This window comes from Eulemur rufifrons, chromosome 16 (genome assembly GCF_041146395.1).
Source record: "Eulemur rufifrons isolate Redbay chromosome 16, OSU_ERuf_1, whole genome shotgun sequence".
Lineage (NCBI taxonomy): Eukaryota > Metazoa > Chordata > Mammalia > Primates > Lemuridae > Eulemur > Eulemur rufifrons.
Genome location: NC_090998.1, coordinates 90079425 through 90105907, shown reverse-complemented (window position 1 = coordinate 90105907; position 26483 = coordinate 90079425). Strand labels below are relative to the sequence as shown.

The following is a 26483-nucleotide window of genomic DNA, read 5'->3' as shown; positions in this document are numbered from 1 at the left end:
ACCCTGAGAACATATATTATTCTAGGTGACATAAGCCAGTCACAAAAGGACAAATACTGTATGATTCCACTTGTATGAGATACTTAGAGTAGACAAATTCATGGAGACAGAAAATAGAACGGTGGTTGCCAGGGGCTGGGGAAAGGGAATGGGGAGTTAGTGTTTAAGGGGCACAGAGTTTCAGCTTTTCAAAATTAAAAAATTCTGGAGATGAATAGTGGTAATGGTGGCACAACACCATGAATATACTCAATGTCACTGAACTGTGCACCTAAAGATGGTTAAGATGTTAAAATGCGGGCTGGGCGCGGTGGCTCATGCCTGTAATCCTAGCACTCTGGGAGGCCGAGGTGGGCGGATCATTTGAGCTCAGGAGTTTGAGATCAGCCTGAGCAAGAGCGAGACCCCATCTCTACTAAAAATAGAAAGAAATTATATGGACAGCTAAAAATATATATAGAAAAAAATAGCCGGGCATGGTGGCGCATGCCTGTAGTCCCAGCTACTCGGGAGGCTGAGACAGGAGGATCCCTTGAGCTCAGGAGTTTGAGGTTGCTGTGAGCTAGGCTGACGCCACGGCACTCACTCTAGCTTGGGCAACAGAGTGAGACTCTGTCTCAAAAAAAAAAAAAAAAAAAAAAAATTAAAAAAAAAAAATGCATAGTTATTTCTGTTTTAAGCAAGGAATCCAGTGTGGCTGGAGCAGAATAAAGAAGGGGAGAGAGTGGTAAGAGACGAGATCAAGAGGAAGCAGGGAGTCAGACTGTAGAATACAGTAAGGATTCTGTATTACTGAGTGAGAGATTCACTACTCTGAGTGAGATGAGAACTCAACGGAGAATGCGGAACAGGAATTACATGACTTGACTTACCTTTAGAAGGATCTTTCTGGCTGCCATCAGTAGAACAGGTAGAAGCAGACCGGATAGGGAGGCAATGCACTGGCCCAGTGAAAGACAGCGACTTGTATCATAGTTACAGTGGTGGCGGTAAGAAGGGGTTCAAGTCTGGATATATTTTGAAGGTAGTAACAGTAAGATTTGCTGACGAATTGGCCGAGGGGTGTGAGAGGAGTCAAGAACATCATTGCAGTTTGGGGCCAGAGTAACTGGAAGACTAGAGTTACTATAAACTGAAATGGGGAAGGCGACAGAAGAGCAGGCTGGAAAGGGGGTGAGATCAGGGGTTTGGTTATGGACACTGGTCTGACACCCAAGTGGAGAGGTCAAGCAGGCAGCTGAGTACTTATCTTTCTTTGGTGCCATTCCTCCAGAGCTCTGCTAATGAGATGGCTCATCTAGAATCACAGATTATCAGAACTCCACATTATCAAGAATTTTTTCTTCATTAGACAGATGAGCAAATGAGTGCCCAAGGTCACATACCTAGTTAACAGCAGTTAGGAGCAGAATTCAAGCCACCCAATTCTTAAGTTAATGCTTTTTCCACCACACTACATCCCCAGTTTAAACTAAGGTGTTACTGATTCATTAAATATTTATCTAGTCCCACACTTTGTGCTGTGGTGCCTGAATTAAACAAGTAAACAAGACAGACACAGTCTCTGCCCTCAAGGAGCTTACGGTATAGGGGAATAGATGAATATCAAGTAAACACTCGAGGGACTTGAGAAGTGCTATGAAAGAAAAGTCAAGCAGCTATAACAGCATAAAGCTGGAGAGACTAATCTAGAATTTGGGAAGGGCTTCTCGAATAAAGTGCTGTTTAATGTGAGAACTGAAAGATTACTAGGAATTAGCCAAGCTAATAAAATGGGCTTTAGAGGAAGAAATCCAGGGAACCTGGAAGATGGAATCGTATGTCCAAGGGCGCTGTGGCAAGAAAGCACTTGTATCTGAAAGAGAATACCAGCTTGGCTGTAGCAAAGTACACAAAGTACACTGGAAATGGCAGAAAATAAGGCTAAATAAAAAGGAACTAGGTATCACAAGGGACCTTGTAGGTATAGAAGAAAAGCTACACAATGGTGCCTTATCTGAGCCACAGCTTATCTGAGTCTTGGCAGAACACCTTGTAATCCCTTAGAACATGGAAGGAGGAGGCCTCTCCCACTTGCCTCCTATCTCTCCTGGGAGGCTGTCAGGACAGTTTCGTCTGGCCTCTGGGTTCTGATAAGGTGTGGAGCTTTTTGGCCCTGGCTCCCTCAGACTAAAACTGCAGAAGATAAACTTCCTTAGCTATAGTCTGGATTTGGCTCTTGGCAACAGGGTATTCCACAATTTGAGGTGCAGTCATCAGATCCTTTTTGTTGTACGGGAAAGGACCAAGGAGCTGCATTTGTGGCTTATTCTTCCTTTCACTGTCTATGAAAAGTAATACACTATCTGAATATGAAAGTGGCTTGTTGTATCTTTACCGGTCCAATCAGGTCTTGGCTTTGTCTTGTAAGTGTGTGTTAGCTTGCTAATTGTTTATTGGGAAGCCACTGAAAGTTAAAGCAGGATCATCAGATTTGCATTAAAAATATAAATCACCGTGGCTGCTATGTAGATAATGCACTTGAGAAGGGCAAAAATATAAGAATAGGTTAATGGTGGCTTATCATGTAACCTCCTTTCTAGCAGCACATTTGTATTTTAACACTTGAGCATCTATTACGTACCAAGCAATGACGCAGGTACCAAGAAGAGTGAGACAGTCCCTACACCAATATACCTGAGTGGGGCCAAGGTCAGCACATAAATGCAAAATCCCACTATAACCTTTGCAAAGAAGTACACACACACACAAGGGACAGAAGTGGAGCACAGGGAACAATGAACTCTGCTTGGGATGTCTTGGCAAGCAGGCAAGGAGAAGGGAGTGCCTGAGCAGGGATGTGAAGGATAGTGTTTGCAAGGCAAAGAACACAGATACTATATAAAAAGATAGAAAAGCTGGGTGCAGTGATTCACACCTGTAATCCCAGCACTTTAGGAGGCCAAGGTAGAAGTATCACTTCAGGCCAGTAGTTCAAGACCAGCCTGGGCAACATGGCAAGAACTTGTCTCTATAAAAAATTTTTAAAAAATAAATTAGATAAATAAAAATAAGAATATAGAGAAGCATGAAGTGATGTGTGCAGGAGCTACAAATCACTTGATGGTGGGATGTAAAAAACAAAACAAGAAATGGTGGAAGGTCAGGCTGGAAACCCAGCAAGGAAGGGAGGGTGCGGTTCACTATCTAAAAAACTTGAATTCTAACCTTTGGTTTATATGAGACAATGCAGCACAATGAAAAGACCTTAAATCTAGTTCCAAAGCCCAACTCTACCATTTACTAGTTACGTGATCTCAAGCAGGTTCCACTCCAGTTTCCTCATTTGGAAAAAGAGCATATATGCAGTATCATGTGAGGAATGAAGTGACATAAATGTTATTCTGAGTTACTGTAAGGTATAAAATAACTTGAATGGGCTCCCAAAGAATAGCAATTATGTAAAATTCTACAAGCAGACCTTTTTCATATTAACTTTATTAGGGTTTTTCCTCCATTATAAAAAGTAGGACATATTTCATGGAGAAAATTTAGAAAACACATAAAACACACAATTTCACAGACTCTCTGAAGCCCGTCCAGGGCCATCTACCACCACCATCCCTCCACCAGACCCCCTGGCCTGGAGCTAGGTACCTAGATATCAAGTGGGTACTTAATACTAAGTGACTCCAAAAGAAGCACCAAACACTCGTCCATGCTGCATCTACCCCTCCCCATAATCTCTGGCACCATGGCACACACTGTACCCACACTGAACAGGTGTCACGGCTGAAGTTTCTTGGCAGAGACAACACTGATAACAATAATAACCTTGGGCCGGCGAGGTAGATCACGCCTGTAATCCTAGCACTCTGGGAGGCCGAGGTGGGAGGATCGCTCAAGGTCAGGAGTTCAAGACCAGCCTGAGCAAGAGCGAGACCACGTCTCTACTAAAAATAGAAAGAAATTATATGGACAACTAAAAATATATATAGAAAAAATTAGCCGGGCATGATGGCACATGCCTGTAGTCCCAGCTGCTCAGGAGGCTGAGGCCGAGGATTGCTTGAGCCCAGGAGTGTGAGTGAGGTTGCTGTGAGCTAGGCTGATGCCATGGCACGCTAGCCTGGGCAACAGAGTGAGACGCTGTCTTCAAAAAAAAAAACAAAAAGAAAAACAAATAACCTTTATTAGTAACATTCAAAACTTTTTTGTTTTTAACCTAACACCCCTGTCATCTCCTGGAGCCCTCTCTCTTGTGCCCCAATAGGGTCTAGTATCTCTCTGGAACTCACATCCACCAGTATCCTGAGAATTCTCTGCTCCTCACTTGAGTTAGATTCTTAGTTTCCATGGCTTTCTTTTCCTCCTCCTCTTTTTTTTTTTTAAGGTTGAGCTTGAATACATGGCTTTCTCTTCTTAGGTTACACTCTTGTTTTGAGGGAATACATCCTCAAGTATTTTACTGAGAAAGGGTAAGTGTCTTTGTGCCTGAAGAGGTCTTTAGTTTTTATTTATATATTTATTTTTTCATTGACAGACATAATAATTGTACGTATTTGTGGGATACACAGTGAGATTTTTATGTACTGGCCAACTCAGGGTAATTAGCATACCCACCACAACAAACATTTATCATTCCTTTGTACTGGGAACATTCAAAACCCTCTCTTCTAGCTGTCTGAAAATATACAATAAATTATTGTTAACTATTGTCATCCTACATTTCTACAGAACACTAGAACCTATTCCTTCTATCTAGCTATGATTTTGTGTCTGTTAACCATCCTCTCCTATCCCTTCTTTTTCCTCCCTTCCCTAGCCTCTAGTCACTTATTTCTTTTTTATTGAATGCCAAATTATAAGTACTTTCTGTGGATGAACAACCCTACTGTGATAAGATGAGACCCCACTTAACAGAGGAGGAAACTGAGGGCTGGAGAAGGGTGGTAACTCACCCACGGTAGCACAGACAGATAGTAATAACACCACCACCAACACTCAAACCCAGCCTGGCTCTAGAGCCCAAATACTTAACCTTCCAAGTGTCTCCTGGCAATTCTAAGTACAGATCCAGACATGAATGAATGAAAGAAATCAAAATGGAAGAGATGGCTGGCTGTTAACAGTAGCTATCCCAACTTTCTCTATTTATATCATCTTGAACCTTTAATACTGTATACATACTATTTTTAGAATAATCAGAAAAATTATTTTTAAATATAAATACTTTTTCTAAGCACTACCAACGCTGTTTTCTACAATTTGCAGTCCACATTAAAAGAAGCAAAAGAATGAAGACAGTTTTTTTTTAAGAACGTGAATGTTTCTTGTCTATTATACAGAAGTAATTGGTATAATCTTAAATATTTACAATACAAAGTATTGGTAAGGGTTTGGGGAAAAGGGTAAATTTTTGGTATTAGAGCAGCAGTCCCCAACCTTTTGGCACCAGGGACCAGTTTCATGGAAGACAATTTTTCCATGGACGAAGGATGGGGGTGGGGGGATGAGACAGGAGGCAGAGCTCAGGCAGTGATGTGAGCGATGGGGAGCGGCTGTAAATACAGATGAAGCTTCCCTCCTAACAGATGACAGACTGGTAATGGTCCTCAGGCCAGGGGTTGGGGACCGCAGCATTAGAGAATATTAATTAGTAAAGTCTTTTCAGTGAGAACCAGCAATAGCTATTAAAACTCCCTAGGAGTGGCCAGGCAGTGATGGCTCATGCCTGTAATCCTAGCACTCTGGGAGGCAGAGGCGGGAGGATTGCTTGAGGTCAGGAGTTCACTGGAGACCTACCTGAACAAGAGCAAGACCCCATCTTTACCAAAAATAGAAAAAACTAGCTGGGCATGGTGGTGGTACACCTGTAGTCCCAGCTACTCAGGAGGCTGAGGCAGGAGAATCATTTGAGCCCAGGAGCTTAAGGTTGCAGTGAGCTATGATGATGCCACTGCACCCTAGCTGGAGCAACAGAGTAAGACTCTGCCTCAAAAAAAAAAAAAAAAAAAAAAAAAAAAAAAACCCAAAAACACAAAAAATAAAATTAGCCCAGTGTGGTGTCACACACCTGTATCCCCCACTAGTTGGGAGGCTGAGGCAGGAGGATTGCTTGAGCCCAGGAGTTTGGGTTCAAGATTGCAGTGAGCTATGATTGTACCACTGTACTCCAGCCTGGCAACAGAACAAGACCCGTCTGGGGGGGGCAGGGGGGCAAGGGAAGGAAAGAAAGAAAACTGCCTGGCAAGATGACAAAGGCTATCTTATGTCACCCTCCCAACAACTTTACCAAGTTGGATTGTTATAGGTCATTTCATCCCTTGTTTAGATGAGAAGACATTGACTCAAAGGGGAAGTCCACTAAAACATAAGCTCTATGAGGGCAAAAAATTGTCTATTCTGGCCACAATATACTCTGAGCCTAGGGCAATGTCTGACACATTGTTCACAAAGTTCAAAAAATATTCAGTGATAAAATGGATGAAGGCAGAGCCATGATTTGAACACAAGACTCCTCCACTGTGCTTTCAAACTCAAGTTGTGAGTACTGTGGCAGAGGCTGTAGTGAGCCATTAGTGCCAGTTCACAGAGCCCAGGCACATGGAAAAATGCCTGTCCCATGGCATGTCACACGAGTACCCACTTAAAACTCTGACCCCACCCTGACTCGGCCAAGGTCAAACATACTGCACCCTCTCTTCCCAAAGGATGCAGGCCTTCCCTTGGGACCACCTGTATCCAGAGAACAGTCCAATCTAAAGGGATTGACATATTCTTCGGCAGTATTCTATCCACCCTGTCAAGTGTGGCATCTACCAGTGCTGCCTGTTGGGGAACCAGCAGTCAGAGCAAGCTGAGGAGCTGGAGGTGGCTAAGCTGCCCAAACAGGTTGGGCTCCAGGAGACCAGGTCTCCTGAGACAGTTAGTTGCTTTAGCAAGTGACTGTCAGAGTGCATTTGTGGAAACAGTCCAAGACAAGTGCCAAGTCACAGAAATGGCATCCATTCTAGAGCTGGAGGGGTCTGGCTTGGAATCTCAGCTTCCCTAGCTGTGGAACCTCAGCAGATTCTTTCCCTTTCTGAGCTTCAATTTGCTCTTTCTGATTAGAAAGAATATATGGCTTATAAACACAGAGAAAAAAGTCTAAGTGATAAACACAAAATTCCTATCAGTGTTTGCCTCTGGAGACTGGGATGGAAAAAGGGAAAGAGAGTATTTATGAATATACTGCATCCTGTGAGGAAAAAATATAAGAAAAGCAAAGAGCTCAGCAGCTGGGGTTCTGGCAGGCATTCAATAAATGTAAGCTGCTATCACTCAGTTCTCCTGGGAGGATGAGATGCCGCTACTAACACACCACCTGCCCGTGTACTGGAGAAAAGATTATAGGCTGCTGTTTTTCCACTCCACTTCTCCCTTCCCAGCTACCAAAGATCAGAGCCCCAGAGCAGGTCCCAAGCACCAGAACAGCACGTCTCAGAAGAGAAATGGTGGGGAGCTCACTACCTTACGAGGCAGCCCATTTTACCAGAATGACTTCAGGGTCTCAGGTGGGGTCAGACCTCTGATTCTTCTGACCATTGCCCTCAGCAGCCTTCAGGCTCACAGCTCTTAGCAACTAAGTGCCTAGCCATTCCTGGCAGGGAAGCTCAGGTGGGCTCCATCTAAGTAGGCAACAAAAGAATGCATGTCAGTCAACACCCTCCTAAGGAGAAGCATCTTCCCACACTCTGCTGCAGGGCTTCTAACAATTTTCTCCCACTCATGGTAGGCGATGCCTGGCACCTCTCCTAAGAATCCAAAGCTAAACAATTCCCTCCTGCCAGCAGGCAATCAGCTAGCTTGGTTGCTATGCAACTGGCAGGAACAAAAGTGATGCAGTCCTTTTCAGAGGCTTGGGAAGGGGGCAGGGAGCGATCTCTCTCCAAGTCACAGCCTCTAAATGGGCACCAAAGTCAGTAGGGGGCTCCTTTAAGGAATCAGCTGGTAGATTCACCCATCTGCCTAATTCTCTGTTGCTGCCCGCATGAGCAGCAGAGAATCCAGGCACACTGTGAACTGCGTGCAAATCCCAGGCCCTGCTCTGGCCCCACAGGCAGCAGCTCTGCACCAACACACTTGAGAAGGGCATCCTCTGCAAGCTCAATAGGCAGCCTGTGAGACTGACCCAAAGCTCAGTCAAGGAATAAAGCTGCCTCTGTGAGACCCACACCTCTAGCCTCTCCCCCACCAGCCTCACTGGTAATTAGGGCAGGAGGCAGTCACAGCCCCAAAGGGACATACACCCAAACAGGCATGAAGCCAACTGAACTGTGTCCCCCATATCTAGCCTACTCTATAGATATTTAGTTTCTACTTCCTACCCTCGAGGGAGTACCCTGGGGAAACAGTTTGGCTGAGTGGCAGAAAGACTGCGTTCTGTAATCAAACAAACCTGCGTTCAAAATCTGGCTCTGCTACACACTAGCTATAACCTCAGGTGAGCTATTTAACCTCTCTGGGCCTCAGTTTCATCACTGTGAAAACAGGTTATTAATACATACTTCTTAGGGCTGGTGTGAATGACAAGTGAGGCAATATTTGTAAAACAGGATCTAGTTCTGTGACTGGCACAGCTGGCCTGCTCAATATATGGCGGCTACTGTGGTTCTTCTGTTTCTCCAGACCCGTACAGGTGTCTTTACCATAACCATGGCAGCGGGCAGACCAAACGTGCCACTACATCATGTTCCAGGATGGATGGTGGAGTCTGTATTTAGCGGCACCCAGCAAATCCCCCCACCTACTCCTTGCTTCAGCCTGAGGTAGTAGTTATTTAAAAGTCGTCGTCTTTTTTTTTTTTTTTTTTTCCCAGACAGAGTCTTGCTCTTTTTGCCCTGGCTAGAGTGCTGTGGCACCAGCCTAGCTCACAGTAACCTCAAACTCCTGGGCTTAAGCAATCCTCCTGCCTCAGCCTCCAGAGTAGCTGGGACTACAGGCATGCGCCGCCACACCCGGCTAATTTTTTCTATATATTTTTAGTTGTCTAGCTAATTTCTTTCTATTTTTTAGTAGAGACGGGGGGGTCTCATTCTTGCTCAGGCTGGTCTTGAACTCCTGACCTCGAGCAATGCTCCCGCCTCAGCCTCCCAGAGTGCTAGGATTACAGGCGTGAGCCCGGCCAAAAGTCTTCCTTACCAGCATATAAGCTCTTCCACAGGCAGGGCCATGTTTTAAATCAGCTCTGTAGCTCTCTCAGCGACCACAGTCGTGACACAGTGAATGCTTACATATAACAACACAAATGTCCAGGAAAAGGTGAAGGAGCCCAGCCACAAGGCACTGAAGATGGAGGGGGTGGGTGTTAAAGAAACACCTGATACTTCTTTGGTACTTCCCACAAATGCCCACAGTATTAAGGGTCCCAATCAGAAGCCGTCTCAATCTCTGCAGGGTGAAGGCAGAAATACTCACTGGGCCTAAATTCATCAAGGGCTCAGACTTTAATATTTAATGATGAAAATACTGCAAATGTAATTCTAAAGCTTGTTTCCCTAATGTTGCCCCTCAACTTGGAGAATAAAAAACAGGGAACCAGCAGATTCATTTCCACCTTTTTCCCCAACTCACTTAGAGCAGTACCAAAAAGGTTTTCTTGAACAACTACTACTTATCTGATATCTAGGAGACGGTGGAAGGAACAAGCAATTTCCCTAGAACTGTTTTTTTTAAACATGAGCTGAGGATAAATGCTGGGGCAATGGAGGCTGCAGGCCATCTGCAGGGGCTGGAGATAGAGACTAACATTCCCCAAATGCCTATATCCTGCACCAGTTTGCCCCAAGTACTTTATACACACCATACCACAACTACCCTGGGAGGCAGAAGTAACTGTGCCCATTTTACAGATGAGGAAACTGAGGGTCTAGAATGTTAACTATTTTGCCCAGGGTTACACAGCAAGGTAGAGTTCCAGACCTGGCTCCAAAGCTGATGCCCTTTCCTCTAGTCAGTCTAGGCTTTGCAGAATGAACCCAAGAATACAAATTCTCCATGCCTTTCAGGACCTCTAAAATAGGGAGCTTTTATAGGGCCATCTGGGACAATCTGAGGAAAAACACTATCTCTATTCTCAATGTTAGAAAAGGCCTATTCCTAAAATAATACCAGAAAATATTCACATATCTTTATAGTGCGTTAAACAGAGTTTAAAGAACTTTTCAAATATTGTTAGGCCTTCAGAACCATTCTGTACTGGAGGATAGCTATTATATTAATTACTCCATTTTGCAGATATGTAACCAGAGAGTTGAGACTTTGCCTGAAGCAACACAGTAAGCCAGGGGCAGAGGAAGTCTCCCTAATATTCCATGTGCTATTTTATTTTGTTATTTACTTACTTTTCTCAGAAACAGGGTCTCATTCTGTTGTCCAGGCTAGAGTGCAGCAGTGTGATCATAACTCACAGCAGCCTGGAACACCTGGGCTCAAGGTGGGCTCAATCCTCCCACTTAAGCCTCCTGAGTAGCTAGGACTACAGATGTAAGCCATCGCTCCAGGCCCCATGTGCTGCCTTTTAAAGACTGTAAGAAGCCTCCCTGCAGTCCCTTCCCTCCTCATGCTGAGAGGCTCAGAGCCCATCACTGGCTTCCAAACCAGGTGCTGGGAAAACCAGGCATGTCAAAGAAAGCTAGGGCCACTAAAGATTGAACACTTAAATACCTCCCAGATGGCACTTTTGGAGACACACCAAATATCACAGTAAGACCAGAGAGAGAACAGGGCTCACTTGAGACATGATGCTCACACTCAAGTGAAAGCCCCTGGGTAAACACTTGACCTCATCTGCTTCCTGACCTGTGAATTAAGGCACTTGAGAGTTGGGTGAAAGGATCAAGAATTTAGAAATGAGTTTCTGCCCTCAGCTAAGTTTTACAAGTACTATGCAAACACATCACTACCCAGTTCAAGTTCACCCATGCCTCAGTTACTGAGGCCCCAAACCTAGAGTCACACTTATTCTCTCTCACATTCTTTGTCCAACCTATCTGCCTCCAAAATATATCCAGATTCTGCACACATCTCATCTTGTCCCAGACACCTTTACCACTCCCTGGACAAGTCCAGTGGGGACCTTGCCTCCTCTTTTGACGTTCCATGGCACATCATCCATGCAGCAGCCTGGATGGTTTTTCTCAAGCATAAATCAGATCATGTCACTCCCTGGCTTAAAACGTTCTGGTGGATTTGCACTACATTTAGAGTAAAACCCAATTTCCTTACCGAAGCCCACGTGAACCTGGCCCCCCTCCTTCTTGCCCTCCTCACGACACCTAAGCTCATACCTATCTCAGGAGCTCTGCACATGGTCTTTCTACATGAAGTCTCTTCTCCTAAAATGCTGAATAGCTGCCTTCTTATCATCAAAGTCTAAGTTCAAACTTTTCTGAGGTCTTCCCCAGCCACCCCAGTCAAAGCCACCCATACTCTTTCTACCTCCCTATCCTATTTTATCTTCCTCATAGCACTCAGTAACTACAATATTCTTAGTTTTCTATGTGTTTATTTTCCCCAGGACTACAATATAAGCTCCACCATTTTTTTTTTTTTTTTTTTTTGGAGACAAAGTCTTGGTCTGTTGCTCTGGGTAGAGTACAGTGGTGTCATCAAAGCTTACTGCAACTTCAAACTTCTGGGCTCAAGCGATCCTCCTGCCCCAGCCTCCCCAGTAGCTGAGACTTCAGGCGCTCACCACCATACCTGCCTAATTTTTTCTATTTTTTGTAGAGATGGGGTCTTACTCTAGCTCAGGCTGGTCTTGAACTCCTGAGATCAAGCGATCCACCTGCCCCGGCCTCCCAAATTACTAAGATTATAGGCGTCAGCCACTGCACCCTGCCATAAGCTCCACTATTCTTGCTCACTACTGCATTCCCAGGGTCTAGAACAGTGCTAGGCAGCATTAAGCTTTCAATAAACATTTTGAGAGCAGTTGGTTTGCAAGGCAATGGTGTGCTCCCCTAATCCTCAGGATGGTGTCTCTGTTCCTTCTGTTCACATTTGAGATTGGAAGTTTACCAATTCATTCACTCAATTCAAATCAACAGCTGACACCTGGGAAGGTGTCACAGTGATCATGCAACCAGAATAACCTATTTCACAATTCAAACCAAAAAAAAAAAAAAATTTAAATTTTTTTTTTTTTTTGAGACAGAGTCCCACTCTGTTGCCTGGGCTAGAGTGCTGTGGCACCAGCCTAGCTCACAGCAACCTCAAACTCCTGGGCTCCAGCAATCCTGCTGCCTCAGCCTCCCGAGTAGCTGGGACTACAGGCATGCACCACCATGCCCGGCTAATTTTTTCTATATATTTTTAGTTGTCCAGATAATTTCTTTCTATTTTTAGTAGAGACGGGGGTCTCACTCTTGCTCAGGCTGGTCTCGAACTCCTGAGCTCAAGCAATCCTCCCGCCTCAGCCTCCAAGAGTGCTAGGATTACAGGCGTGAGGCACCGCGCCCGGCCCCTAAATTTTTTTAAACGTGGCACTTATATAGAGAACTTCTGCCAAATATGTCAGACTTCTTTGTAGTTAACTGTCATCCCATATTTACATGCACTTCCCCAAGGTCACATGAAACCTCAGAATTCCAGTATCTCAAGGCAAAATCAAAGGCCTGACAAACCAAATTTTCAAGTGCCCTACCCCTGTTATGTACCAACCAGAGTCATATGCACAAAAATAAACGTTAAAAACCAGAGAGTAAATGTGGCTTTTCAAAAATCTCACCTATTTTCTTCACTGTTGCTAATCTTACTACCTGGTGGCAGGTACTGTCAAACAACAGCACACTTTCAAATCAGCACTGTCATCAGGTTATCGAGCATCAGTGTTGCCCTGATCCACAGGCCGAGTCTTGATGCCAAAGGGAAGCAGTACAGTGCCAGTTGCTAAGTCTTCAGGTTTTGTAATCAGTGTACAGACTGAAGTCACATCTGCTAACAACTAGTTAGATAAAGCCCTAGGCAAATTTATCTTATTTAACAATTATATAACACTTACTAGGTACTGGGCAGGATTCTAAATACTTTGCAAATATTTTATGATACCCAGACAGGCTGATGCCAGAGTCCATGATCACAACCATTACACTATGTTCCCTCTCTAATCCTGTTTCTTCATCGAAAAACCAGGGCTAACAGGTCTGCCTTATCTCACAGAGTCACGTGAAATTACTGGCACACTGTAAGGTAAATGTTAGCTACTCTTAGCGGTAATAGTAATACTCATCATTCTATTATCTACCTTCAGCTCTGGTCCAGCCAAGGGCAGAAGAAAAATACTGTATTTTGGCTGAGAAAGATCTCCAAAGCCCTCTGCAGTGAGGTACATTAGAATATAATGGAAGCTCCATGAGAACAGGGATTGTCTTCTTTGCTTATCAATGTATCTATAGCAAGCAGTGGGTGCTCAGTAAATATGTGGTGAATGATATAGGAATGAATTGACTACACGGATAGAGTTTTGCAAACATGACTATTAAGGCAGTAACCATCACTTCTCAAATGTATCTAAGCACAAAAGAGGTAAATTTACAAGGTTCTCAGAGGACAGTGTTAGTTGGTCATTACTTGAGACAGCATGGCTATTGGTAGTCAGTGTGATATTATGGTAAGTGCATAATGCTGTTCGTTCATCTTAGTTGAACTAACAAACACGGAGACCTGGATTTTAATCCTGATCCTGCTTCTGGAAGTCACACAGGCTCTCAAGATCTTGGATTCTCCATTTGTAAAACACAAGGTTGGAAACACATTCTATTTGTTCATCACTTTACAACAACCCAAGTACTCAACAAACATTTGTTCAATGAAGATTATCCCCAAGTGATAGATGATGGATTCAGGAAGTAACTTGCTCAAGGTCACAGGATCAGGACAAAGCATGAACCATAACCCAGATCTGTCTTTACACCAGTCTAACACTCACACTTTCCAAGATCCTTTTCAGTTTAAAAATGCTGTGATATTATTCCTCTCTCCCAAGCTCAATAAATCCATAACCATTCTTCTTTTTCTTTTTTTTTTTTTAGACATAGTCTCAATCTGTTGTCTGGGCTAGAGAGCTGTGACGTCAGCCTAGCTCACAGCAACCTCAAACTCCCGGGCTCAAGCGATCCTCCTGCTTCACCCTTCCAAGTAGTTAAGACTAAAGGTAGGCGCCACCACATCCGGCTAATTTTTTGTATCTTTAGTAGAGATGGCATCTCGCTCTTGCACAGGCTGGTCTTGAACTCCTGAGCTCAAGCAATCCTCCCACCTCGCATCCCAGAGTGTTAGGATGATAGGCATGAGCCACTGTGGCCAGGCCCATAACCATTCTTCTTATCAAATAATCTTGCCTGAATCCATTAAATCTTGGGACAGCAGGATCAGGAAGAAACAATTATTTCTACATAATTAACCTAGAGAATCAAAAGACTTAAAGAGATGATTACATGCAAATCCACTGCTTTTGCTCAGAATTGACATCAAAAGTATTTTCAGATAAATGATAGTTTAACACCAAGCTATATGGTTTATATTTAAGCAATGTGATAAAAATAACTTTAAGTAACACAATGCTTCCCGAGAGTACAACACATAGAAACTTCTTTTTTAATTCTATAATCAAAGTTGTGCCACTTGATCAAAAGAAGATTCACAAAGTTATCATAAAAAGTTGACAGGGAACTGTTACAGACACTTGCTTTCTTTGTTTTTATTAACAAAATACACATTTGACATTGAACCTTTGAGTATAACACCTTCCTAGGGTTGTCAAGTTAGGAGTGAAAAAACCATCTGGCAGTCATAGCTTTCTAGATGGCTCATAACAGGAAAGTCAAGGTCAAACTGTTGAGTCTCCTTATCCTCAATCTAGTGCGTATTTGAAAAGCAACTGTGAGCTCAAAATACTCCATTCTGTACTCTCACAAATACAAATGATCAAACCCTGGGCTCAGAAAGTTCTGCCAGGACAGGCTGACATGAACAAGGAGAACAGAGGGGTGGTAGGGCCAATGCTCAGGCCACACCACTTCAGCAACACTCTGAGAGGTAGAACTTTTGCTTACTTTCTAGCAGTTTTATCAGTCATCAAATGAGAAAAATCATCCCACTCCTATCTCACCTGATGATTATATGAGTCAAGGATACTATGAGGACTTAAAACAGTCCTGAAATCTTGTGCAAAGGTGAGAGATGATTACTAACACTATTATTATATACTACGTAGGGGCCTGGAAGACCCCTCCCCCTTGGCATTCTTGGCCCTCAAAAGCTGGTAAGGGGCACTAGTTTCTTCTCCAGACTCCAGGCCTGGCAATCTGGCTGCACGTGGCTGGCAAGCCTCTGTTGCTGAGAGATGAGAAGTGAGGCCTTCAGGCCCTGAGCCTACAAGGCTCAACAACGACCGCGCCCCCCAATCACCTTGTCCTCACCTTGAGGAACAAACAGACACCCTACGGGAGCGGGGAGTGCGGACCTCAAAAAAGAGAAAAAGATGCCTTCGCTCTTCACCTGGCCACGGCTGCTGGGGCCCATGCTTCTCTTTGAGCGGAGACAAGGAGAGGTGACTGTGCCAGGGACGCCTTGACCTAGGGCACTAGAAGAGCGAGCACGGGTGCTGGGCCCGCCAACTGGAACAGGTAAATGAACAGCTGGCCCGAGGTCGGGCCCGCCTTGCCTCGCCCACAGCAGCAGGCACAGTAGGAGACACCCCGCCCCCACGAACCTAGAGGGCCCTGAGCTCGCTTACCTGCAGCCGGGTCACCAGTAGGCTGTAGGGCGCCATTTTGTGCACTGACAAAGATGAAGTCGCTTGAAAGTGACGCGCAACACAGCGTATTTAAAGACTTCGGGAGGGGGCGTGACCTGAAGAGCGACGCGTCACGGGGAAGGCGGGGCCTCCCTGGAGACGCCAGAGCCCTGCGAAGGCAGTGGGCGGAGCTTCTGTGTAAGGAACCGATGCTGCATAAAAAAGAGCTGCGTAAAAACATCTGCAGAAGTAAACACCGGGTACAAAGATATTTTATCCAAAGGCAAATTTCCATTGTCTCTGCCATCCAAATCTGAAGGAAGTTTTTTTTTTTTTTTTTTTAAGACGTTCATGTACCTGCCAAGACCTAGCGCCCCAGAAGCGACGGAAACTCGCGCGAGAGCGAGCGAGGTTTGGCACAAATATTGTAAACTGTGATGGACGCCTAGAGGACCAATCACGGCGACGTGGAGGCAGGCAGGAATAATGGAGGTTAAAGGTCGAACGGAAGTTCCCGAAGCTTCTGGTGGCCGCGTTAGCTGCGTTGGCTGCGAGCTATGGCTAAACATCATCCAGATTTGATCTTTTGCCGCAAGCAGGCTGGTGTTGGTGAGGCCGCGCCCTGCCCTCGGCTGTCTGGGTGGGAATGGTATTGGGAGCTGGGGGATCGGGGGTTCCCATCTCCTCCGTAGGATCTTGCCTCGGAGGCGCCACGTTTCCCGCCTCACAGTCGCGGGGCGAGCGGGTTTGTGGCCTCAGTTGAAAGAGGGCGGGGGCGCGCGTGCTGGGAGCCAGAGGCAGGCGGCTGGATGGGGTGCAGGCCAGGTCCGGAGAAACTTGTTACAGATTGCCCAGGATCTAGGAGGGATTCAGCAGGGTGCTCGGGTCTATGGGTTTGGTTCAGATCGAAATACACGAGGATAAGAGGGCCATCCCGCAGGGCTTCCTGCAGTCCTTTCTCGTGTACTTTGTCAAAACCGTTATTCTGATTGTACGTTTTACCGTCTTTGATCTTGCAGCCATTGGAAGACTATGTGAAAAATGTGAGTGGAACACGCCCTGCCAACACCCCACCCCTCTCATTCCCACTCCCAGTTGCCCTGGAGCCAGCAAAGGTGCCACAGGGGGCTTTGAATACATGTGCCTGGAAGTATGTGAACAGTGCCAGTATACAACCAAAGGCCCCCTCGATTGCCCCACTCCAACCGGCACATAAACACTATATTTAGGTTTTAAGAACATCTTTTGGTTTGAACAGGAAGAATTGCCAAAATAACATGATTCCTCCCCAGCACACACACAGTTTATTGCCAGCGATTACATAGACTTAAAGTCTCCCAGGTGCTATTCTAAGCTCTTTACATGTTAATTGGTTAATTTTTTTGTGGGCTAATTAACTTATTCCGTGTTGAGGGGATTCAGATGGACACTGTATAAGCCGAGTTTTGTACTGCCAAATAAAGGAGGGACCTAAAGTCACCATCAAAAGAAAACTATTGTATTTCCCCATGGCAGGAGAAGGGCAGAGGACTTGAAGTACTTGCTAATGAGGATGACTCCATTCTCTTTTCCTTACAGGTGATGGCAAGTGTGTCATCTGTGACTCCTATGTGCGTCCCTGCACCCTGGTGCGAATATGTGATGAGTGTAACTATGGCTCTTACCAGGGGCGCTGTGTGATCTGTGGAGGCCCTGGAGTCTCCGATGCCTATTATTGTAAGGAGTGCACCATCCAGGAGAAGGATGTGAGTGTATGCAAAGCTTTCCATCTGAGATCTTTGTTCCTTTCATTTTGTAACAGTTTGCCATCCACAGTAATCTCCTGTGGTCTGTGGAGATTACTATGTTCAGCTAGTCACCTAGGTTATAATTTCTTCAAGTTCTGTGAGGCAAACTGGGTGTAGTCCAATAGAAGGTACTTATTTTGCACTAAGGGCAAAATTGCAAGAAAATCAAATCTTTGTCAACACCAGCAATTTGCAGAGCCTTCTCTCTAGTCCTTTGATGTCTCTCTCTGATTATTATTCAGAAACAGCATCCTGCATTTATAAGTCCTAGCACAGCCCATAGTGTGTAATAGCCACTTAGTAATTCTCATCAATCTATCATTAAGCACTCTTTGGGTAGATGTGGTGACAGAGTTGAGTTTGGGACAATTCAGGGTGATTTTAGCTTTAAGCAGCTAAAGAACACCTTTGGTTTAATATTGCAGAATTCATTGCAGGTTTGCCTCCTGATATCTTTGTCCCTTGACATTGTGTAATGACAGTGACTAGTTGTTATCATTCAACTCCCTGAGCCAAACAAATGCCAGGAGGGAGGGCTTGTAGATCAGTGTCAAAGGCAAGTTTTACCATTTTCTTTAGATTAGTACTGGCAACAGCGTTCTTGGAGGGGCAGGAGGAGGACCATAAATCAGCTTGTTTTCTTATGACAAAACAAAAGGAAGTCTCTCAGGCTAGACAAGCCTGAAAAATAAATATAAAAGGAATTATGATATAGTCCCACTAGGCTAATAGAGGGTACCCAGGTAATTAATTTAAGATAAGGCAAAAGAAACATAATTCTTCATATTCCCATTAGCTACTAGTAGGCAGCTTGTGGATGTTACCTCCTTTGTTTGTTACTCACAATAACTTTGTTAAATAGGGATTATTATTATTATCCTCATTTTACAATCTTTCTCCCAGCTAAGAAGTGGAAAGCCCAGGCCATCTGACTAAACCTTGTGGTATTCCCATTACGCCATGCTGTTCTTTCATAAGTCCTTTTGGGGATGTGCCCATGTCGAAGGAAACAGCCTCACCATCTCAGCAGTCCGTGCACCTATATCCTGCCTACCCCAGGAATGGGAGATACTGGACTGAATAAGACTCTTTCTTACATCATTAAATCTGCTACTGTTTAGGGAGATGAGAAAGGTCCTAAGGTACCAAAAAATAATTTCAGTTGGTGATTTGAACATTCTCCTACTCTAAACTGTGATTTGTTTTTGTTTTTTTTGAGACAGAGTCTTACTCTGTTGCCCAGGCTAGAGTGCCGTGGCGTCAGCCTAGCTCACAGCAACCTCAAACTCCTGGGCTCAAGCAATCCTCCTGCCTCAGCCTCCCGAGTAGCTGGGACTACAGGCATGCGCCACCATGCCCAGCTAATTTTTTCTATATATGTTTTTAGTTGTCCAGCTAATTTCTTTCTATTTTTTAGTAGAGACCGGGTCTCACTCTTGCTTAGTCTGGTCTCAAACTCCTGAGCTCAAACAATCCACCTGCCTCGGCCTCCCAGAATGCTATGATTACAGGCGTGAGCTACCACGCCTGGCCTAAACTGTGATTTGTATTTACCTTTGACATCAAGTCATGCCCTGTCCACCAGCTTAGGTTATACTCCATTAGAGGCAAGACTTTGGTTTGTATGTTTGTCTCCTTTCCCTAGGTCTTGGTACAGTGCCTGACATGTAGTACAAACATAGTTCATGGGTTTTGGTGCTGGCTGCTCCTAAAAATCTCCCCATAGAGGCCGGCCGCGGTGGCTCATGCCTGTAATCTTAGCACTCTGGGAGGCCGAGGTGGGCGGATCATTTGAGCTCAGGAGTTCGAGACCAGCCTGAGCAAGAGCGAGACCCCATCTCTACTAAAAAAAAAAAAATAGAAAGAAATTATATGGACAGCTAAAAATATATATAGAAAAAATTAGCCGGGCATGGTGGTGCATGCCTGTAGTCCCAGCGACTCGGGAGGCTGAGACAGGAGGATCCCTTGAGCTCAGGAGTTTGAGGTTGCTGTGAGCTAGGCTGACGCCACGGCACTCACTCTAGCCTGGGCAACAGAGTGAGACTCTGTCTCAAAAAAAAAAAAAAAAAAAAAATCTCCCCATAGAAATCCCCCCACAGGTTATCTCGTACATAGTGGGTATTTGGTAATTACTTCTAGTGTATAAAGAGTGAAACCATGGTAAGGCAACAGTAAGGAAGAGAAGGTACAAACAGCTCTTAAGCTAGCTAGAGTCCATTTAAAGCAACATTTTTTTGAATTTTTGCATGGTTGTAGATAGAGTTCTCATCTGGCGTGAGCTTGCAACCAGAGAATGTTTAATAAATGTTAATTGCCCTCTGACTCGTCTGCAGGTGGTGTGTGACCTGATACCTTTGGATCCTCGTGCCTCATTCTGTCCCTGAGAATTATTCTAGAAGTCACTTCCCCTACATCACATTATACAAGAATGTTCTGAGGATATTTGAGATGGCATCTAGCTCACATTTATTCAGCACTAGTTTCCAAGGAACACAAAGCAGTCCAGTGATACGATCCAGCCTCTCAGCCTTACAGATCATCATGTAGATTAAATGCCCAAGGCTTTTTCCTATGCAGAAATCTTCCTACAACCAGAGCAACTCTCATTATGTTCTCTTCCTGCAACTTTCATAATTTATAATGGAATTAGACCAGAAAGCTAAGCTAGGTGTTCTCATTTGTAGTTTTTCAAAGCCACAATAATAACCAGGAATCAGGGATAATATCTATGATATTTGTGACCGTTGCTACCAGAGAACTAATATGTAGTTTCTTATGGGGGGTCATATCAGTCCCCTTAATCATTGATTCCTTTACTCCTTTTACTTACCATTTTCCTCAATTCTTCCAACCAGAAAATAAGGAAGGAAAATAGCAGTAACATTTATGGAGTTCTTGCCAGGTGCCAGGTACTGTGCTGAACATTCTTTTCCAAAAGTTGTGTGTGATACAGAGGAGGAAGCTATGGCTTAGAGATGTTAAGTAACTTGGCCTGAGGTCACATGGCTAATGAGTGACAGATCCAGGACTAGAACCTAGGTCTATCTGACTCCATGTTTCTCAACCTTTTTTTCCCCCATTATTGCCTCCCTGCTAAGAAGAAAAGTTAAAATTGAATTTATAGTAATTAAACTTACTTCTGAATAGGAGGAATTACATACTAAGGAATAAGATTTTGTTGGGTAGGGGTGAGCTTTAGATTGCAAATCATTGTAATATTGAAGATGTTTTCTCTGTCTTGGGGCATTGTTGTCCAGGTTGATGATGCATGATCTAACTCAAAGCACTTGTTCTAACCAACTCACTGTATTGCTTTTCTCAGGCTAGTTAAGATGTGCCTTTGAGCCAGGTGTGGTAGCTCGTGCCTATAATCCCAGTACTTTGGGAGGCTGAGGCAGGAGGATCACTTGAGGCCAGGAGTTTAAGACCAGCCAGGCAACATAGCAAGACTGTCTCTACAAAAAAATAAAAAATAAATTAGCCAGGCTGATGGCATGCACCTGTAGTCCCAGCTTCTCAGGAGGCTGGCGCAGGAGGATGGTTGAGCCTAGGGATTTGAGGCTGCAGTGAGCTATGATCGCACCACTGTACTACAGTCTGGGCGACAGAGCAAGACTGTCTCTTTAAAAAAAAAAAAAAATATGCCTCTCCCTTTTGTTATTTCTGCCATTCTCCTCTCCCCATTTAAGTGAACAGCAGAGCAATTTAGATAGATGCAAAAAAAATTTGAAATTTCTCAAAATTAATTCACAATTTACCATTCTCACCCAACTTCCTAAACCGTAGTAAAGTTTTGAGTTTTGCCTCTGGGAAGTCCTGTTAGGAAAAAAAACACCAAACTGAGAGGCAGAAAGCCCACGTTCAGCTCTTGACTTTGCTACTAACATGCTATGTGTGGCTTTCGGGAAATCACCAAAAAAATAATAATCTGTGTTACTTCATAGATCCATTTATTCAGAGGTAGGTACTTGAAGTTCTTTAAAAATGAAGCTTCAGATAGAAAATGTGATTCTATTAAGTCCTAAACTGGTTTACATACTCTTTTACATAATTGATATTCATTAAACGGTTGCCAAGAGAATGAACAATGTTTCACCTTCTGGTTTCTTTTAATAAAGCAGGTCTTCACTTGGTAGAAAGAATCACAGAAAATAATAGAAAAAAACATATTTAAAAAGAAAAATAAAGCAGGTCTTTCCACTGCCCGCCGCCGCCCCCCCCATTTATCATTCCTTGTTACCATTGGTAAGAAATAGAGCTGTTGGCTAATTTTCAGTAGTAATGTTTTTCAAATTTCAACTTTTTAAAAATTGCCTTTTCCCACATTTCAGGTCTATACAGATGTCTTTTTTGTATGTTGTATTTTACTTAATGGTTTTTGTTGGTTTTAAAGTATTACTTGAAAGTCCTCAGTTTTTCTTACTTGTTCAAGGTAATTTTTGTAGCTTGTTTTCCTGCCATACAACAGACTGGATAGAAACAGCGCTTTTGAGGAAAGAAACCCAAAGTCATTGAGTCCTCCATAGTGGTTGCTACAGAAGCCCAGCTGAGGTTTCTCCCAGCGATGTTTTAGTGGACATGTTTAGTTTAATGAAAAGAAGCACCTGGTATCTTAGGGGGGGACTCAGGAAGTCTTTTGTGAATGAATATAAACCTTAACTTGGCCATCTAGTGTCTACTTTTTGTGAAATTTAGGAATTAAGTGATCATAAAACATTTACTATGGGCATTCCATTCAAGTCACAGCAGCCTAAAATAAAAGCTCCCTGTGCTGGGAATGGGGAGGTCTGTCAGTCCTCTGGGAGGACCGATGAAGTATGAAATTTCTTCATTTTCAAGTGGACAGTTGCTAAAAGAGCTCTTGCCATTAGGCAGACATTGCAGATATTTTTAAAATATCCTCTAGCTTCACTCACAAATACTCTCCTGTACCATCCTCCAGTGTTCCTTAACAGTCCTTCCATCTTCCTTTTCACTCGCATCATTCACAGCCTTATTCAACCAAACCCAACCATTTCCAGTCCACATGTCAATCCCTTCCGTAGCATTGAGAGAATTTGAGAAAAACTGGGAAGCCCTATAGAAAATAAAAAGCAAGGAAACAGGAAAGCTTGGAGTCAATGAGAGAAAATGCTGAAAATGCCCAAGAAGCTAGGAAGGCTCTAATAATAATCTAATACATTGATTTTCAACTTTTGTTTTTTAGAGACAGAGTCTCACTCTGTCACCCAGGCTGGAGTACGGTGATGCAGTCATTGCTCACCGTAACCTTGAGCTCCTGGGTTGAAACGATCCTCCTGCCTCAGACTTCCAAGTAGCTGGGACTACCGGTGCGCACCTCTGTGCCTGGCTAATTTATTTTTGTTTTTTTTACAGACAGGTCTTGCTATGTTGCCCAGGCTGGTCTTCAACTCCTAGCCTTAAGCTGTCCTCCTGCCTCCTCCCAAAGTGCTGGGATTATAGGCATGAGCTACCACGTTCAGCCCAACATTTTTTTTTAAATATGTAGAATCCTATCTTTTAAAAAGTACCGGGCCGGGCGCGGTGGCTCATGCCTGTAATCCTAGCACTCTGGGAGGCCGAGGCGGGTGGATCGCTCGAGGTCAGGAGTTCGAGACCAGCCTGAGCAAGAGCGAGACCTCGTCTCTACTAAAAATAGAAAGAAATTATCTGGCCAAGTAAAAATATATATAGAAAAAATTAGCCGGGCATGGTGGCGCATGCCTGTAGTCCCAGCTACTTGGGAGGCTGAGGCAGTAGGATCACTTAAGCCCAGGAGTTTGAGGTTGCTGTGAGCTAGGCTGACGCCACGGCACTCACTCTAGCCCGGGCAACAGAGTGAGACTGTCTCAAAAAAAAAAAAAAAAAAAAGTACCTTACACAGAAGTATCGTGTGTGTGTGTGTGTGTGTGTGTGTGTGTGTATTAGGTTGAACCATTATGAAGTCGCTGATACTTGTTTTTGACAATTTCTTACAACTTAATAAGGACTGACTGTATGCCAGGCACTGTTCTAAGCATATTTATGGAGCCATTTAATCCCTCTCAATTCTCTGAGGTAGGTTCTGCCACTGTAGTCATTTTGTATTAATATGTGACTAAATTGAGATACAGGTTAGCTAACTTACCAGAAGTCAGCTGGTCTAGCTGCCAAGCCTACCATCTTAACCTAAGCTATGAGTAAGAAGGTAGCTGTACAGATTGGGGCAATGTGTCCTATCATCACTTGGTACCTCCTAGGAATATTTAGGGTTCTATAGGTACAGTTGGTAAACCTTGACCTGATCCAGTCCCCTTATTTTGCAGAGGAATATGTCCCCTGAGAGAAGTGACTTGCCCAAGTCACACAAGTCAGTAAGGCACAGTTTAGGCTATCATCTACAAAATTTCATAGCATCTCTAGAGAGTTTAGAGTGCTGTCATGATTAATAGCGGCCTTCATAGTCCAGGAGAGGCAGCTAATCCCTCATTTTCACAAGGATTTTAAATATAGATTACATCACTTACTTGAGTTCACTTAGCAAGTCATTGCTGGGGCCGGCTCCCTCAGTACACCATGCTCCACAGATGGGAGTCCTCAATGTAATAACACAGCACATGTTTTCTAGAAAGTCATAAAGTATTGTGAGCCTTGTGTGTTTTCAGAGGTGTTTGTAGTTGTTGATATCAGCCCCCAAAGAAATCAGCTGAATTATAAGAGAAATAAGATGGCTAAGGATTTGATTAATTCATTCCTTAGTCTAATATCACAGGAATCAAACTCCTCTGACATGAGTATTTAATAAAGTAACATACTGTGAAGATGTTTTTCAGTTGCAGCTTCCCCAGTTTTCCTCCCATCCCCCCACCTCAACTTACGGAGTCATCATTTCTGCAGAACACAGCTTCCCAGGGGCTTCCTTGAAACCACTCAAGCTCACAGAGTGGCCAGGGTAGCATGTCATTACAAATCAGAGTATGGACGGTCAACAGCCATCTCTAGCACAGAAGAAGCACTCTTTCCCTCAAAAGCACATGTCAAATTAAGTGAATTAATAAGGGCATATAAAATCCAGTATTCTCCTACAGTATTTAAAATGTAGGTTATAGTTCCTAAAAATCTTTAAGCTTTTTGTCCTCTGTGGTCCACTATCTCTCCTTTCTTGGGATAGGGCGGGAGGGCGAGAGAGCTTGATGTACTGATGATTATTACTGTTTCGTACCACTCGAAGAAAACACTTTGGCCATTTAAAGAGTTTCAGATTCCATCTCAGCTGTATCATATTAGCAACAGATGTGGGCTGAGAATCCAACATTGTAAATGTCATTTCTGATCACTGGATAGAGAGGGTAGGCAGGCCCTGGGCACATTCTAGGTATTTAGTAATTTTTATTTTTTTTAATTTTTTTGAGACAGAGTCTCACTCTGTTGCCTGGGCTAGAGTGCTGTGGCGTCAGCCTAGCTCACAGCAACCTCACACTCCTGAGCTCAAGCGATCCTCCTGCCTCAGTCTTTCGAGTAGCTGGGACTACAGGTGCTCACCATAATGCCTGTCTAATTATTTGTTTCTATTTTTAGTTGTCTGGCTAATTTTTTCTATTTAGTAGAGATGGAGTCTCACTCTTGCTCAGGCTGGTCTTGAACTCCTGACCTCAAGCAGTCCTCCCACCTTGGCCTCCCAGATTGCTAGGATTATAGGTGTGAGCCACCACGCTGGCCATTTAGTAAATTCTTGATGGATCAAATAAGGATAACTGGTAAGATGAATGCTAAACCATGAAGGCCTATGAGATAGGTAAGAAATTGTGCTAATTGATCTGGACCTTCCAATTAAGGAGATAGCAGTGTTTGGACACATTTGCAAACCTATTTATTGGGTTCTTTGTGGGGGTTTTTTGTTCGTTTTTTTTTTTAGGCAGAATCTTGTTCTGTTGCCCACGCTGGAGTGCAGTGGTACAGTCAGAGCTCACTACAGCTGTAAACGTCTGGGCTCAAGTGATCCTCTCTTCTCAGCTGCCTGAGTAGCTAGGACTACAGGCTTGTGCCATCACACCCAGCTAATTTTTTATTTTTTAAGAGATGGGGTCCTTGTTGCTCCAGGCTGGGGTGCAGTGACTTCACAAGTGTGATCATAGCTCCCTGCAGCCTTGAACTCCTGGCCTCAAGCAGTCATCCTGCCTTAGCCTCCCAAGTAGCTGGGACTATAGCTACATGCACCTGGTTTAAATTTTTACCTTAAATCCCTCTTGATTCAGGCTCAGAGACTTAGCAACTTCTCCATTCTGTTTTCCAGAGAGATGGCTGCCCAAAAATTGTCAATTTGGGGAGCTCTAAGACAGACCTCTTCTATGAACGCAAAAAATACGGCTTCAAGAAAAGGTGATTGGTGGGTGGCCCCTTCCTCCCCCCATCAAGCTGCCGCAGCTGCCAGAAAAGACGCCTACTACCACCAGCGGAACGGGAGCAGAGCCCAGAGCATCACCAGAATTGCCTGCTAGTGGACTGGCACCTTGCCACCCTTTCCTCTCCCTTCACCCAGACATGTGGTAGGGATGGAAAAGGATTCTTCACAGAGCACCCTGGCAGACTGTATGAGAGAAAAATTGATAAGATAGTGTTTTTTCTTGAATAGCTCACTACAGCCTCTGTTCCCCACATTGATATGTTCTCCCTACAGTAAAAGTTTCTAGAAAGGAATAGTATTTCAGTATTGTCTTTGAGGAATTGACTGTGAAGCCACACACAGTGAAAACCATGTTCTTACAGCAGCTCTGATGGCAGCTGTCCTTGAGGAACCGTCAGTGTGTTGTGGGGAGCTCTCAGGATGATAAATGTGGGTGTGTAATCTTGTAACGCTTACCAGGCAGTGCTGGTTTCATGTTATTTTCCTTCTGAGAAATTGGAAACCCTTTCTGTTGCTATTATATTAATAAACTGGCGTTTATTTTCTGGCA

General features: G+C 44.0%; 2 protein-coding genes across 2 annotated transcripts in view; one reads left to right on the top strand and one right to left on the bottom strand.

Moving 5' to 3' along the window:
- The window catches only part of ACO2 (aconitase 2), a 50515-nt gene extending 34692 nt beyond the window's left edge, over positions 1-15823 (bottom strand). The window contains exon 1 of the mRNA XM_069490624.1: positions 15761-15823. Coding sequence (XP_069346725.1) covers positions 15761-15796 — 36 coding nt within the window. The 5' untranslated portion in view covers positions 15797-15823. The remainder of the gene's footprint in view (positions 1-15760) is intronic.
- A 442-nt stretch (positions 15824-16265) lies between these two features.
- PHF5A (PHD finger protein 5A) lies at positions 16266-26483 on the top strand. Its single transcript, XM_069490640.1, has 4 exons — positions 16266-16369; positions 16780-16803; positions 17339-17505; positions 25823-26483. The coding sequence occupies exons 1-4, from the start codon at positions 16318-16320 to the stop codon at positions 25910-25912; spliced, it is 333 nt and encodes a 110-aa protein (XP_069346741.1). The 5' UTR covers positions 16266-16317; the 3' UTR covers positions 25913-26483.

Bases quoted from the DNA above. Each gene is read 5' to 3' on its own strand.
- PHF5A (XM_069490640.1), top strand. From the start codon at position 16,318: ATGGCTAAACATCATCCAGATTTGATCTTTTGCCGCAAGCAGGCTGGT. The intron at 16,370-16,779 runs GTGAGGCCGCGC...TTGATCTTGCAG, and splicing joins CCGCAAGCAGGCTGGTGTTG to CCATTGGAAGACTATGTGAA. The intron at 16,804-17,338 runs GTGAGTGGAACA...TTTTCCTTACAG, and splicing joins TGGAAGACTATGTGAAAAAT to GTGATGGCAAGTGTGTCATC.